General features: G+C 34.7%; 1 protein-coding gene across 3 annotated transcripts in view; it reads left to right on the top strand.

The window, feature by feature from the left end:
* AIMP1 (aminoacyl tRNA synthetase complex interacting multifunctional protein 1) overlaps window positions 1-10,005 on the top strand; it is a 40,470-nt gene extending 30,465 nt beyond the window's left edge. For all 3 annotated transcript variants that reach the window (XM_055342567.1, XM_055342568.1, XM_055342569.1), the window contains exons 6-7: window positions 382-550; window positions 9,115-10,005. In XM_055342567.1, coding sequence (XP_055198542.1) covers window positions 382-550; window positions 9,115-9,281 — 336 coding nt within the window. In that variant the 3' untranslated portion in view covers window positions 9,282-10,005. The remainder of the gene's footprint in view (window positions 1-381; window positions 551-9,114) is intronic.
* Window positions 10,006-17,338: the final 7,333 nt, after the last annotated feature.

The following is a 17,338-nucleotide window of genomic DNA, read 5'->3' as shown; positions in this document are numbered from 1 at the left end:
GATCCGGGGTCTCCAGGATCGCACCCTGGGCCAAAGGCAGGCGCTAAACCACTGTGCCACCCAGGGATCCCAGGAAAAACAATTCAACTTTAATTTCATTGCTAATATACATGGTAGCTAAATTCAAAACCAATCTGTTTCAGCCTAAAAATTACTTTACTGAAAAGTCTTGCTCTGCTCGTCCTGTGGAATTTTTTTTTCATGTTTATGTACAACTTCATAACAATAAAAGAATTTGGACACAGACAAAAATGTCTAGTCTAGTTCTACAAGAGTAGAACATTTTATATTTATTCGCACATTAGATGTACCTTACTGTATTCTGGGTATAATAATTTAAATCTCTGTGCATCTTTAATCACCAATTTATGTTTCACACAGATGCAAAATCGGATGGTGATTTTACTTTGTAATCTGAAACCTGCAAAGATGAGGGGAGTGATATCTCAAGCAATGGTGATGTGTGCTAGTTCACCTGAGAAGGTTGAAATCTTGGCGCCTCCTACAGGGTCTGTACCTGGAGACAAAATTGTTTTCGATGCTTTTCCTGGTAAGTTTTTATTAATCATTACTTAAAACATTTTGGGAACCATTGTTTCTCTTGTTATGTTTAGTTTAAAATCAATCTTGTGTATGACTCCAAGGCTTTACCTTAAGTGACCATTATTGAAAATTTATTATTGAGTTTGTTGAGATTGGTTCAATATTGCACATTAAGCACAACCATCTAACCAGCACCCTCCCTATGGATGCACACATTGCATAAAACACTAGGGAGAGTTAGCTGATAATACTTACATAGCGGAAGAGTGTGATATGGATAGAGAACCAATTAATGTGCTGCAGAGTCCTTGAAGCTGTAAATTATCTCAGAATGCAGCATAGAAAGACAAAAAAAGAAAGTTCATACTTGGGGAAGAAATGTGTAATTCTCAAAATCCATCGGATAATCTACTTGCATAGGCTTTTACTTGACTTTAGGATATAAAGAAAAACTGAGTTAAAACTTGTATTTCTTGTAATAATCTCAAAGGAAGTTGCTTTTCATTTTGCTTGTTTTTTCCTATAAAATGCTCCTGAGACAGATGAAGCTTCATAATATGTGAAAAAGTTTCTTCAAATAAATCTTTGAAGTAAAAGAGAAAGGATATTTATGAGAGAATAAATATTGGAAATAGTTAGAAATTAAAAGATTGCCTTTAGCTACAGGATGTTCATGTGACTAGAGTAATGGGAAAAGTAGAGATAAATTAGGGTAACAAGTAGAATCAGGTCTAAAAGTTAGAATTGATTTGGAGATATATTTGTAGAAATAGCTGAATTTAAATAGCATAGCAAGGCTGATGTGATTAGATGGGCCTGCTTTTTTTAAATCCTGTGTTAACTGTGATTTTTGATAAAATACCAGGATATGAAGGATTTTAACATTGAACTAAGGTAAAAAATACAGATGAAAACATGGGTTAATTTCCTTGAATTCAACTCCCCCTTCCTAATCAAAAGTAGACTAATCTAAAAAACACAGATTGTTTAGCAAGTATCTGTGACTTTGAATGCATGTATATGTCTTGAACTTTGGCAGATTGGAAACCATAATGGTCTGTGCTCTAAGTATCTTTCATGTTAATCTAGGTGGTAGAAAAATCCCATTTAGAATCATTTCTTAAAGCAGCATGATGGCTTTTGGTTCTTGGAGCCTTTTGATCACCATTCTGCTGCCATAGTATCAAAACATTTCCCCAAATCTCAAACTTGGGGTTCATCATCATTTATATACCTGACAAACCTGAAATTCTATTGAGAAGTCTTAATCACTAAATTGGAATAAAATGACAGTAAAAGTAAACTTTCTTTTAAGATTCAGCATGCATTTTTTAAAAAAATGCATGTTCATTAATATTTGCCTTTCTATTTAAACACTTAAGATTTAGTATGTTTTAAGTTTTATTTTCTGATGTAAATTGTAGTTATATGTTTAGAACTAGAAGAAATAATCTACTTTAACCCACTATTTTACAGATTTGGTTTGAGGCCCAACAAAATTTAGCTACTTGCTTAAGGTTATATAGAGTTAGTGAAGAGATGAAACAATAAATGTGCCTGAATTTCTAATACTGTAGCATTTTTGTTGATGATTGCTTGCTGTGAATTAATATGGACTATTTCATTAATGAAGGCTTATAATTCTTTTATTGCTATGATGGCTTTCATTCCCTTATCTCAAAGAATTACCTGGTATTATTTTAGAACTTGAATCAGGTTTATCTGGATGCTTCTGTTGAGTAAAGGAAAGTCAGTAACTCAGCATTAAAGATAATCTAATATGGACTAATAGTCCAGTATGAATTTCCTGTCTTTACTTACTCTTTAATCTATCTGTTTGGCTATTTATGTGTTTATATTTACATTGTTCCCAAGTCTGGTATTTCCTGCAAATTCGTAGTTTCCCCTTGTGCCTCAGCACATGTGGAGAAGGTACAAAAATTAGTTGTAAAGTGAAAAAAGCAAAAACCTAACTTTTAAAATGGCCTATGAGGTTATTTTCTTATCACTTATAATAGCTTAACCAAACTGAACAGGATCAAATAATTGGTAAATTTTAGGACATGTGGTCTGTTATTGCTCACCTTGCTTATGCTTCAACATCAGTTGCTTCTGTAGCAGTAAATCTGAAAGGAAATAACAGTTACTACTACACAACAGGCCATTAGTTTTGCTGTTTTTTTTTTTTCCTTTTTCCAGTGAGAGCCATGATTTATCAGTGCTTTATTTTTCAACATCTGTTTTACATTTTAAAGCTTAAGGTGTCTGCTGGTACATTTTGATGTTCACTTGATGTGCTCAGTGTCTGGAGACTTACATTTCAGGTTGTATAAAGTGTGATATAGAAATTGGAGTTGGGGCTCAAACATTTGAAGCGCGATTTGGCCTTGCAAAGGCTTTTTACCCTAACAACTATTTATTCAAGCTACAAATCCAATAAGTACATAGAGTTTAGAGGATGCCAAATAATAGAACAATGGCTAGAAACCCTCCCCACCCAGTACTTTTTAAAATTTTCAATGTGTGAAGCTATGTATTTTAGTATTTAAATGTGGTAACTAGTCCCAAAAGCACCAAGCAAAAATAACTTGAAAATAATATTATAGCTAGAAGACAATGGCAATAACAGCCCCTTTTTGACAATGCACTGTTTTTGTCTAATAATAGAGAATTTGTATTCAGACTTCTGAATAAGCATGAACAAGATCATGCTTATTTCTATTAATATTGAGCCTTATTAATAAGTATAAGTTAATGGCTAATCACAAAGCATGTATGATATATGCAGGAGTGTTGAATTTTTTTTTAAGATTTTATTTATTTATTCATGAGAGACACACAGAGAGAGAGAGGCAGAGACTCAGGCAGAGGGAGAAGCAGGCTCCCCTCAAGGAGCCAGATGGTGGGACTCGATCCCAGATCACCAGATCACACCCTGAGCCAAAGGCAGATGCTCAACCGCTGAGCCACCCAGGTGTCCAAAGAGTGTTGAATTTTTTGATCCATTTATTATTTTGAAAAATAAATGTCTTAATTTCATTTTTCAAACTTGTCTATATTAGATTCTTCCCTCCAAAACTCATTTTATCAGTTCCTCTGCTCAGTTTTCCCAGAACTGTTCTTATCAAGATCAAACATTACTCTCTCTGGCTAAATATCCATGTCTAGTTCTTAGACTCTTTCTTAATTAACTTGGTTTCTGGCACCACATTATCCTGGTGGTGATCGTTGGCTGCCCTTTTTATCTGCCTTTGCTGATTCTTCCTTACCTCCCTGACCTTTCAACATTGGAGTATCCCAGGCCTTGGCTTTTGACCCCTTCTCTTTTTCTTTCGACAGTTGGCATCTTCTATTTTCCTTTCCATGTTCGTTTTCTTGGCTTTTTATCCAGTTAGTTATCCAGCTCCCTACTAGATATTTTTACTAACCTGTCCCAAGGGAGAATACTTATCCCCATCTTTCTCCTAGAATTCCCTTTTTCCATAGTATTTCCTATCTTAACTGACAGGAATTCCATTCTCTCAACTTCTTTGTATTTTCTCACATATCTTCTCCTTCAAAAAGTCCTAGTAATTGCACCTTCTGGGCATATCTAGAATCATTCGTATCTACACCACTACCACTTTGGTCCTGGTGCCAACATCTCTTATTGGGAAGTCAAAACCTTCTAACTGATTTCCCTTGCCCTTCTATCTATTTTCAGTGATAGCAGGGAGATTGATGTAAGTCAGATTGTATTACTTCTCTACTCAGAACTATTAGAAAGCTTTTCATTTGATCCCAGAGTACAAGCCCAGATTCTTACAATAGCTTCCCATTATCTCTGTTAACCTTATGTATTCCACAGATCTTTATTGATCATTCCAGTTGAGCCACTGGCTCTTTCCCCAGTTAGCTACATGGCTTGGTCGGTCCCTTATCCTATTGAAATCTTTTAAAATGTTATCTATTTTTTCTTTCTTCAAAACACTTACCGTCATATAACGTACTATATACATTATTTATTGTTTGCCCACACAGAAATGTAAGCACCATGAAATCAAGACTTGTTTTTTTTTTTTTTTTTTTTTTTTTTTATCGTGGTGGTTATTCACTGCTATATTCCTAGCATCTAGAAAAATGCCTGGCATAGAGTGGGAGCTCAGTAAATTGGTGTATGAGTAAATAGAAAAGAACATACTAGTAAAACATGGGGAAAGAAAGAAGAAAGAAGAGAAAGAAAGAAAGAAAGAAAGAAAGAAAGAAAGAAAGAAAGAAAGAAAAGAAAGAAAGAAAGAAAAGAAAAGAAAAGAAAAGAAAAGAAAGAAAAGAAAGAAAAGAAAAAGAAAGAAGTATTTGGAGAACAGGTCTGAGTGTCTGCCTTCATTATTGTCAAGATTATTCCTCTCAAACCACCAAACCACTTTTCTCTATTGATTAACTTTTAAAATTAATTGACTTCTTTTTCTTTTAGATTTTATTATTTGAGAGAAAAGGAGAGAGGGCACAAGTGGGGGGAGGGGCAAAGGAAGAGGGAAAGTTAGAGTCATCGTCCACCCCCCACCCCTCTGAGTAGGGAGCCTGACACAGGGCTCAGTCCCAAGACCCTGAGATCATGACCTGAGCCAAAGTTAGTCAGTTAAGCGACTGAGCCACTCATGCACCTCAAATTAATTGACTTATTTATTACAAAGTTATACTTTAGTTTTTGTGCCACAATTGTCAATAGTTACAGTTAATAGTATCTCAAAAACTCAATCAAACATAGTGTAATTCAGTTACTGTTAGGCTTTTTATGGACATGGCAGGCAGATACCAAAGAGAAGCTGATAATCAGTGAGCATTCTGTACAAAAGAATGGCCTAATTAAAACAAAGTTTCTGGTCCTTAATCCAGAATTGTTAATGCCTGGGACTTTGGAATTTGTATTTATTGCTTTTTGTAGGTTTTAAATTCTAAGAAGGTGGTCACAGCTTTTTACATCTGTAAAAATTCCTCTCTGAACTATTCCCTATTCCCTGTATGCTTTGTTTACAATGAGTTGGCCTAAAATAGTCTCTGAGGGATTAGTTCTCTTACATTATGTGTAACCGTTTCCAAATGGTGATTATTGGCATGTGTTTAGCAATTTCAGAGGCTCTGCAGTTTTTAACTTTAAGAACTTTTATTGTTGTTATCATTGAACTTCCTTGGATAGCCATGTCAAAAAGAAAACAAAAAGAAAAATAGGAAAATAAGATTAGAAGGGCATAATACACAGGAATAATACACAGGGCATAAGACACAGGAATAATGAAAGCCTTCTCTGGAAAATATAGTTCATTAAAAAACAATTGTTTAACATATTAGGTATGTTTTTCATGGCAGGTGATGTAAACATTCATTTCAAACTTGTTATATACCCTACTAAATAATATATTATTGAGAAACATTTTGAGTAAGCTAGAAAGTTAACACTGCATCCAAGACTGTTCAACTCTAACTTATAATCAGGTATCATAATGTGACAAGTTTTAATTATAATCTCAAAATTTATTTGTCTGAATCATGGTTCATTCATTAGTCTTGTAGCTACATTCAGAGTATTCAGGTATTGAGTCTGGTGCGTTAAAAGCAACAGTCAAGCTTTAGAGGTTCTTTTTAGTAGTTTCTAGTTTATATTTAGTTCAAAAGTTTGTTACTGGAAAATTATTAGTTAAAGCTTTCAGATCTTGACTCCACAGTGCTGGGTGACCTGGGAACCTTTCTGAGGTTGATCTTTTTCATCTATAAGAATTTTTTAATGGTATCTATTCTGTGTGAGTTTCATGAGGTTTAACTTTTGAAACACTTTGCTACCTGCCTGGTATTTTTAAGTTTTTAGCTGTTACCTTTGTGCATCAATTTCCTCATCTGTAAAATGCGGATAACTAATAGTATTTATGGGAGCATTTTGTGGCTCCGCTGGTAAAGCATCTGCCTTTGACTCAGGTCATAATACCAGGATCTTGGGATCAAGCCCTACATTGGGCTCTCTGCTTAGCAGGGAGCCTGCTTCTCCCTCTCTTCCCCACTTGTGTTCTCTCTATCTCTGTCTGTCTCTCTCAAATGAATAAATAAAATCTTAAAAAAATAGTACTTATACAGTGTACTGAGAGGATTGAATGAATAAGTATATGTAAAGCACTTAGCGTAGTGGCAGGCCCATGATAAGCACTATGTGTTATGTATTATAAATATTATTTTCTGTACCAGTTTAATATCTTCCTAGATCTGAGAGGCTTAATTTTGTGCTGCATCACCGTTTTTTTGTATTTGGAGCTTATGTCTGCATTTAGCAACAACCCATAAAATCTATGATCTTGATAATCTGAGATTCTCTGCTTCTTGAATTAATCCATTATCAGTTTGGTAACATCTTTTGGTGGTGGTGGTGGTGGGTAGGAATTCAGAGTTAGTACTCAGGCCTCCCTGAATAGTATCTCTATCTCCAGCTCTCTAGGATTCTGGGATGCCCACTTCCTTCCCTACTTGGTCTGTGTACAAGCAAAGTAGGATTATGTTTGTAGACTAACAAATGGTTTAGAAACAAAAAATAAAAACTTGTAGATAATTTATATATTGATTTTTTTCTATTCTGTTTATTAATTAGTTCTCTCTTGTCCAAATGCCCTTAAAAGAATAAGAGATATCCTTATCTTTTATACTAGTCTTTCAGTTTTAGTTTCATTGCATGTTCTTCTAGAATAGATACATCATTCAATGAACTATTCTGTCATCTCTGAAAACCTGCATATCAAGGACAGTTTTGTATCTTCTTGCCGGTTTCATGGCAGTTTCCGAAGCACTAATAAAGGACAAAACCACTGTGGCCAATTTACTCAGTTTTGTTGTTCCCATCATATGAAGTAGAGAATAAAAACTAGTTTAGATAATAAGGTGTAATCAGAATATAGAATGTAATTAGTTCCAGTAATGTTAAAAGTTTCTTTTTAAAGTAGTTCCAGAAGATTTGAACTTGTTAGTCACTTAGAAAAGATCTAGAAAGTTACATATCTGTCATTATTGAATTATACTTCAGAGAAACTTTTTATTACCTTTGGAAAAACCATTTTTATTTCACACTAATGCTGGAGAGATATGTTACTTTTCATAGTTTCTTGAACTGATTGTTTATTTCAAATGTCATTGAACATCTCTAGCTACGAAAATGATGTTATGTCAAACTTTACTTTCTACTTCTTTATCAGTCATTAAACAGAGGGATTGTCTGATATATTGGTAGCCCTTAAGTCTAGACCAGACGTATTATTCTCCAACGTATTTGTCTTTTGTTGACTATAGACTTTCAGTGTGTGTTATGATAGAATGGGTTATGATCCACATATAAAATTTTTTTTTTCTAAAGGATAGTCTATCAAGAGGCAAGATGCTATACTAGCAGAATAAGGGTTTTGCTGTCAAATTGTAATTCCATTTGTTGATCATGTAATTTTGAGCAGCTTATCGTCTCTAAACACCAGTTTCCTTATATTTAAAATTAGAGTGTTATTAATGTACATTGCATGCAATAGTATATATTTCTCATGTTTAGAAAATGCTTGTACTTGTCTCCTTACTACCTCTGTCTCTCCATCTCACCAAATGGAATGGGCAGTAGATGAAACCCAAAGTAGTTATTTTATTTAGCTAGATAGTATGAACAGTTAATCCATTCTACAGTATCAATAAGAAATCTTTAAGCACAATAGCAGCAATCTCATCATTTATATTGTACATTGAAACAGAGTAAAGCATAAGCTACTTCTGCCACATGTAAAAATATAACACATAAAATTACAATCTCATCTCTTCACAATTTTTCTGCAACAAAATGAGTATAGTATATTCTTGTTTTAATAATTTGGAGGATTCTTTTAGCTGTATTACTACATGCAAAAATATTTTTGTGTGTGTACATATTTAGTTTTACAAAGCAACTACACTTTTAATGTTTAAAACTAAGCATCATCTCTCCAGTGAAACAAATAAAAATATTTTTTTTTAATTTTTATTTATTTATGATAGTCACACAGAGAGAGAGAGAGAGAGAGGGGCAGAGACACAGGCAGAGGGAGAAGCAGGCTCCATGCACCGGGAGCCCGATGTGGGACTCGATCCCGGGTCTCCAGGATCGCGCCCTGGCCCAAAGGCAGGCACCAAACCGCTGCGCCACCCAGGGATCCCAAAAATATTTTTAAATAGGAACAAAATTATAATAGAGAATATCAGTTCCAAATAAGATCCTACAGGTTCTGCTGATCCGTCAGCAGGGTTCAAGTCATCATTAGGAGAGACTTTTGTTTTAAAAGGGGGCCTAACCTTAAACTGTAAGGGTGTCCGTTAAACATCACAATTAAACACGCCAAAGGAGAAGCCATGTTAGGAAATGACAAAGTATTTTATTTTACCTGTCAAAAATATAAACTGACATCACAAAAATAAAGTAAATGTTAAAAGTTAGTGTTAAAATTCTGATCAGGTCTAAAGATCAAAAGATGTTGCCTACACAGTTCACTACGGATAATTTATTTAATATGATGGCTATGCAACTTTTATTTTTTCCTCCAATAGGAGAGCCTGACAAGGAGCTGAATCCTAAGAAGAAGATTTGGGAGCAGATCCAACCTGATCTCTACACTAATGATGAATGTGTGGCTACATACAAAGGAGCTCCCTTTGAGGTGAAAGGGAAGGGAGTGTGTAGGGCTCAAACTATGACCAACAGTGGAATAAAGTAAAATAAAATAAAATAAAATGCTTCATTTACTGAAATACATTGGAGAAAACTTTAATAACAATAAAAAGAAATATATTTGTCACTTGTACCTAAAATATAATTGGCTTTTGTGTGTGTTATTTCTCTTGTAGACTTGACAGGGTATGTGTTGTTTTTAATCGGTTAGTGAAACATTACATTCTTACCTACATTAAACGAGCTTGTGCTCATTTATAATGTAGGAAGGAAATCACTAACATTTTCTGATGATTTATTTTTTAGCAGGGATGTTGGTTAGCTGATTGTTTTTCTTGATATGTTTAGATAACTTGAACTAGATGAACATTTAGAATCCTCTTTGTAGGCACATGGTGCATGAAATTCTAAACCCTTAGATTTTTAGTATATTGTGTATCTGTATTATAAATGTCTTCTCCTCTTTAGAAATGACAAGTTAGAATTTTTGTCAAGCTTATTAACTACTTGTATTGTTGAAAATGACCAGCTGTTGCTTTTAGAAAGCCAAACATCGTAAAAGTAGGAGACGTGAACGTTATTGTTGTTGCTTACTGGGATACTGAGAACTGTATACTGAAGGTGACTTTTTTAAAAGAATGAAATTTTCAACTGTGTACTGAACTTTTTCTTCTATTTGACAAAATAATTAGTAATAAATTTTGACTATAAAGAATAAATATATTGCAAAATGTTGCCAATACAGTTTCCAATAAATTGATGTAAAAGCACCAGACTACTTTTTTTTTCTAGGTTATTATAAAGATTCTTTAGGTACCTAATTAAAGATTATTTGTAAGTTATTACCTTTAGAAAAGCATTTAAGATCAATATATTTTGATTTTTCAAGAAAATTGTTATCAAAATTAACATACATATATATTAAGGTGTCAAATGACTGTTTTCACACATCTTACAGATATTGTAGGAACTATGAAAATTAACATAGGAATTATGAGCTTTGAGGTTGACTAGCCTTGAGTCAACTGATAGTTTCGGCTACCAAAAAGAAATACATCTGTGGAGGTAGGAGTATAGATACTGTTTAAAAGAAATTTACACAATATTCTGTTTATTGCCTCCAGTAAGTAGGAGAGGCAAAACAAAGAAATTGAACAACCCTGCATGCCAGATTCTAAAAGGTGTAATTAAATTTCATTTATTTAAAAGTCCACAGAGTTCTGGTAGCCAGTTTTATCTTCTTTCTGAAAAAATAAATATTAACAGAACATCAATACCAACTGTAGACAACTAAATATAGTAAATGTCAAAAGTTATTTTGTACTCAGGATATATTATTCTTTTGGAAATAAGACTGGGACAAAGTTTCATGATTCTGTATTTTCCAATTTTTCCCAATTACATTAAATTTCTTTAATATAAGGAATGTTTTAACTACTTAGATAGTTGGAATATTTATTCCCAATTTTTTAAAGTTACATAAAGCATGAATCAAGTTATCAGTGCAACTTCATTATTAGTCATTGTTTTTACAGAAAAATAATTCTGATTAATTTTTATTGCTGGGATAAGAGAGCTCTTATGGAATCAACAACAAAAAAATGGCATTGTTCATGAACTGGACATAAACCTTTTGACTTTAACTAGTATTCAGCCCTTTAAGGATTTCAAACAGAAGATGATGTTAGGTCACAGCCTAAACAGTTGGTGCCTCTTGACTTCTATTTGTTTTGGTAACTAAACCAAAAAAAAAAAAAGTTGACCCTCCCTCGAGATCTTTTCTTTTCTTTTCTTTTTTTTAAAGACTTTATTTATTCATGACAGAGAGAGAGAGAGGCAGAGACACAGGCAGAGGGAGAAGCAGGCTCCATGCAGGGAGCCCGACATGGGACTCGATCCCGGGTCTCCAGGATCATACCCTGGGCTGAAGGCAGCACCAAACCGCTGGGCCATCAGGGCTGCCCCTAGAAATTCTATGTGTATTCTTTTGAGATGAGTCATCTTCAGGACGTGTTGATTTTAATATAAAATTGACATTTTTCCCCGTTTTGCTTTTACCAAGAATACTAAGTACTGTATGCATATAAGAACATCAAGTGCCCACCAAACAGATAACTTCATTGTTGCTTTTTTAAAAATATGTAAATTCCTATTTAACCTATTTACAAAATATTCAGAGTAACTCATGGAAGTTTAATAGCTTGTCAACAAGGGAGAGGATGTGGATAGGCACCTGTATAGCAACATTAGTGAATTTAACCAGATCCAAGAGTTTTGGCCTTGGCTTTGCAGGTCCAAAAACCTGCATTTGTAGATGACTCTTAGAGATGCTAAGATATCCATATAGTTTAGTATTGGTTTTGAAGCCAAATCACCTACCTAGTTTTGATTCCTGGCTCTACAACTTAAATGTGTATGTAAGCCTGGGCAACTCTTTAGCCTTTACTTTACTCACCTCATTTAAGGTGGGTATAATACTTACCTCATAATACCTATCTCAGAATTACAAAGATTGTAGGAGTTAGCACCAACAAAGTACTTTACTTAAGATAGTTCCTTGAAAACAGTAGATATATATTATGTTGATATTACTTTATGGTAAGACATACTTACTACATTACTGAAATTTACTCTTATCCATGTGTTCCCACTGAAATCTATTGATTAGATATTTAGATACTGACCACTCCCATTCATCCATGCCCTTTGACTGGTTTAGTATTAATGATAATTTTAAATAGTTTTGCAGGGTTTTTTTTTTTAAGATTTTATTTATTTGAGAGAGAGAAAGAGATCATGAGCAGGGGGAGGGGCAGAGGGAGAAACAGACTCCCTGCTAAACAGGGAGCACAGAATCATGGCCTGAGCCAAAGGCAGATGCTTAACCAACTGAGCTACCCAGGCACCCCGAGTTTTACAATTTTCTTGACTAGGAAGATAATATTTCTCACTATTATGTTTTAGCTTAATATAAATAGAAGCAATTCTGTTTTTAAGTTCTTGGTCAGTGGGGAAGTACTTGGCTATTGTGTATAACAAGAGCATTAAAGGAACATAAGTATATTATACCTCAGCTTTCCAGAGAAATTATATGTTGAACCTTTAAAAATATAAAAATATCAGTACTCAGTATTAACTATGTACTTTACATAATTGTGACAAGTTCTGGTTCTAAGCGCTATGCAGCAGTGTGAAAACTAAAACTTTACCACCAAGATACCAAATAAAAACTAGGAAGGAAAATTAGTGTAATTCAACTAACAATAATACTACAGATTGCTGTCCTGTGGGGAAAGCTTTACTCTCCAAAATTTCTTGGTGTGTGGTTTTTTTTTTTTTTTAAGATTTTATTTATTCATGAGAGACACAGAGATAGAGAGAGAGAGAGGCAGAGACACAGGCAGAGGGAGAAGCAGGCTCCATGCAGGGAGCCTGAGTCTGACATGGGACTTGATCTCGGGTCTCCAGGACCACACCCTGGGCCGAAGGTGGTGCTAAACTTACTCTGAGCCACCCCGGCTGCCCTGCTTTCCAAAATTTCAAGAAATAAACTATACCATTCTCCAACCAGAGTTAGAGGGAATATATTAATAATACCTCTCTTCTTCATGGATTTTATTACAGGATTATGATTAAGATATTTAGTGCTTTATAACTAACAAAGTACTTGTATACATTGTGCCTATTTCTTTCTTAACTCTGTTGAAGTAGACCAGCCATTTCATTTTACCCCAAAGAACCAGCAGAAAAGTCAAATGCCTGTGGTAAGGTATAACTGGCTGAAACCTGATCTTCCAGCTCTTACTAATGCTGTGCTCTTTTCCATTATAATACGCTTTTCTTCCATGTCAGTTAAATGTCATGTGGTTTCTTTTATTTGGATGAGAAACTTAACTTTGTTTAAACTTCAGGGAATGATAGTGATAAAGTCCCTAAACTCTAGTAGTTCATGTAAAGAGATTAGGATGACTCCATTAGTAGAGTATTTAAGAGATTCTAAAGGAAGAGGCAAGATCACTAAACACTCCTTTGGAGTGATTGATTACAAAGATAATTTATCAACCTTTTTGTTGTTATTGCAGAAATTCTTAGGATTAACCTCTTGGTAAAACCAGACTGCTGGTGCTGGTAGCAGTTCCCTTTTTAAAAAGCCTTGTGCCTTGATCCTTTGATTATTGCACCGTTGAGAGCCCTGATCCTGACACTCTGTCCCAAAAACCAACCTATGACAGAAGTCACTGAATTCCAGATAGATAGATAGACAATATGTATTTAATCCTGGAGCAACTCTACAGTTATGCTTTATTTGCAGTACTACTTAGATGATAACTCCACAATCTGCAGTAATAATGAAAAGAAAGATAGTTGCTGATGGCTAATATGCCTCTATACAAACCAAATCTTCGGATACCAACTTGTTGGAATAGAAAAGAGTTAGTGACTTACACATTTTTGCTTACTGTACTTTTTATAGTTAAGGGTTTTCCTTTGGATAAGTCTTGGCAGAGATAATTCATAGGGGTATAACTCCAAAAAAAAAAATTGGAGAAAGGACCCAGAACAGTGAAATAATTGCTGGTTTGAAAGTGAGCCATCTGGAATTTCGGAGTGTGAATTAATTATTGTAGATTATATTTTTTTCACTCATATGTATTCCCTGGTTTATTTTTTTTCCTTTTCCTTCCTTATTCCCACCCCCTCCTAACACACTATTCCCAGTTCTCTGGATTTTTGAGTAAAATATGTGTATAAGTGTTATTTTATGTCTTCATCAACATCATTTCCTATCTGGCAGGCTATTGTCCTTAGCAACAGCAGCAGAAACAAGCCTGAGGCTCAATAATTGCAAGAAAAAAAGAATGATCCTTTTTAATGAACGGGCTAGATACTCTTCTTGCCTTTCCCATTTCTACATAATACCTAATATTGTTCAAATAGCAATTATTAATGTCTGCTCATTGCTACAATGGCATTTTTGAGATGAGCCTTCATATCAAGGCTGCTCTAATAAAATTTTACATTTGTTTTTGTAAAATTGCCTCATTAGAATATTATACATCCCAGTAGAGAAACGCTCCCAATATTTATTCATCCACTTAACTTTTCATCTCTAAGATTGCTTATTTGTCTGATACTTGTTAATTTAGAACCCATTCAGCTTTTTATAGCTGGGGAATTTGGAAAGAATAGTGCAGGAGTTATCCAAAATCAACACCACAATTTGATTTCTCTTTGAAAAAGATTAAGAAATATACAAACTAAAAGTCACTTTCAGTAGGTTTAGCAAAAGAGAATGATGTTGGTAGAAATATTTTTTCTATAACTTTAGTTTTCATATAAAAGGATAACATTTCCTCTTAAAACAGCACATGCATTGGGAAAAACTTCAGGTGCTTGTGAAAACACTACTTTTTTAAATAAAGTTTGAAAATTTGGGAAATAGCAATGCCACTTAAAAACATTAACCTTTTGTAAAGAATTATAATATGCCTGAAAGTCAGTAGAACAGAAATCTTTATGGAAAACATGACACAGTATAGATAAACATAACTAATAAAAAGTATGAAATTGCTAATTGAGGTAATATATTTAGAAGAATAAATCTAGTAAAGGTTAGAGCTAGTGAGTATTAGAGATGAATCACCAGTGCCCCAAGATGATATGTGCTAATGAGACTCTAACCTCAGCTGCACAAAAATATCAGGTATATTATCTTCCAGTCCTCCAAAAGTTAACACTTTCAAATACAAAGTTCAATAGAGATTTTTGCCTTCCAGGTGAGAATAGCATACAGACTGGGCCTCTGAAGGGACACAAGGAAAGATTGCAAATGATAGACTAATGGGATAGGTGGCAGGATACCAAAGATGAACTTTCTGGACATCCTTTCTTTTACCTAAAGCTAATTTTGGTTATGTGGTTCTTTTGTTGCAAGTTGTAGTTATCTTCAGTTACAGTGAGTTTATTCAATGGATACACGCGTACGGTTATCCAAAAAAAGCCAAACACCACAACTTCCTCCGGCAGAGTACAGCACAGCAACAAGATGTTCACTTCAGTGTCTCACCATTCTTGTTATTCAATTACCTGACTACCAACTAACAAATTAGTTTTTTACATCCAGTACATCCCAGGTGCCCTAAGAGGACTTTTGTACAGAAGGGGCAATCTGTCAGGGAAGTCTTTAATTAAATGTCTTAGCAAAATCTGGTAATAGGGGGAAAGGAAAAGCATTCCAAAGCCTGCTTCCCTAGGGAGGACATGGGAAGAAGAAAGGGATTAAGAGCAAGTGAAAGTGTTCTAACGGTCTATTTTAGTAGGCCAGGGCAGGATGCTGTGTGGAAAGATCTTGGTTAGGGAAATAGTTATTACCTTGTTATCAAACAATAGTGATTGATTCTGAACTCAGGAACAAGGAAGTAGTCCTTAAAGCGTATCAGTTAGAATAAAACTTTCAAATTACCAAGGATCAGTGAAGCTGATTTGGTAAAGGAAAAAAATGCAAGAAATACAGTAATATAAATAATTAAAGGAAGATGGAGAAACACCCTGGATACTTGCATGAGTGAGACTTCAGTAGGAAAAGGGTGAATTATTTAATGAAAAGAGAAAATATAATTGGCTTCTCATCTGGAAGGAAGTGAAACTAAAACCATATCTTGTATCATGAACATAGAAATATATGAGTATAAGAAAATTCACAAATTTAGTTTGGCAAAAGTTCTCATAAACAAAATTAAGGGATAGATAATAGAATTGAAAAAGAATAGCAACATAAGAGACAGATGGAAGACTGATATCTATAGCATACATAGAGCTCCTCTGTTTTGCCAAGCACAGTGTTAAAAAAAATTCAGTGACACTTGTTAAAGTAGGTAAGGGAGGAGCACCTGGGTGGCTCAGTGGTTGAGCCTCTGCCTATGGCTCAGGTCATGAGGTCATGAATCCCACCGTCCTGGGATCAAGTCCCACATCAGGTTCCCCACAAGGAGTCTGCTTCTCCCTCTGCCTATGTCTCTGCCTCTGCCTCTCTCTGTGTGTCCCTCATGAATAAATAAGTAAAATCTTAAAAAAAAAAAAGGGGGGGGGAGACTTCATTCAGGTAAAAGGACTACTGCAGTGGGATTTTAGGGTTAGGACAGAGATTGGGCTCAACTCCAAATGTAGCACAGGCAAGTGGTTATTTACAGCCAAGGAGGAGAGTGAGGATCAGGGGTCACTTGGTTGGAGCATTAGGAACCTGATCACATACTGAGAGTGGAGGGTTCTGGTTAAACTAACTTACCAGGGTTCTTGTGGAGACTAGATTTTATCAGGAAGTGCATAGGTGGGGCTAGAAGTTTAAGCCTAACTAAAGTTTTGGTCAAGTAAAGAATCATTGTAAGAAGTAATCCAATAGAAAACTGATAAAAAGGACAGAGTGTGAAGAGGCAATTCATAGATGACCAAATCTAAATGAGTAACATTTCTAGAGATAACTCTGGAAAATGCAAATTAAGATGATTTTTGCTTTATCAAATTAGTGTTAGCAGTAGGTATTTAAGATAACAAGGTAGATGGCAAGAATTTAGGAAAAGAGTACTCAAACATTGGTGAAAATAAAATTTCTTGTACTATGAAAAGAAAATGGGTAAGATATATTGAAATTAAATTGTACATACACTTCAACCCAGAAACTCCACTCTTGGGGATTTAACTTACAGGGAAAAAGTCAGCATTATATAAAAATACATATACAGGAATAGTTGTTAGAGCATGACGCTGGGTGGCACATCAATAGAGAAGTAGTTGCACAAATTGTTAAAAATACACCAAAGTGTTAAAAAAGGTGAATTTAAGCTACATTTTATGTTGGAGGGGTTTTTATGAGGTGGCATTAAGTGAAAAAAAGATGCTGTAGTGAGTAAAATATGAAAATGTTTTTTAAAAAGACCAAAGTCAGAACATCTGGGTGGCTTAGTCAGTTAAGCGTCCAGCTCTTGATTTAGGCTCAAACTGTGATCTCAAGGTCGTGAGATGGAGCCTTGCATCAGGCTCTGTGCTGCACTTGTAGCCTCCTTAAGATTCTCGATTCTTCCTCCCCACCCCAAATAAATTAAATAA

This window comes from Nyctereutes procyonoides, unplaced genomic scaffold (genome assembly GCF_905146905.1).
Source record: "Nyctereutes procyonoides isolate TBG_1078 unplaced genomic scaffold, NYPRO_anot_genome, whole genome shotgun sequence".
NCBI lineage: Eukaryota > Metazoa > Chordata > Mammalia > Carnivora > Canidae > Nyctereutes > Nyctereutes procyonoides.
This window is presented reverse-complemented; position numbering and strand designations above follow the sequence as displayed.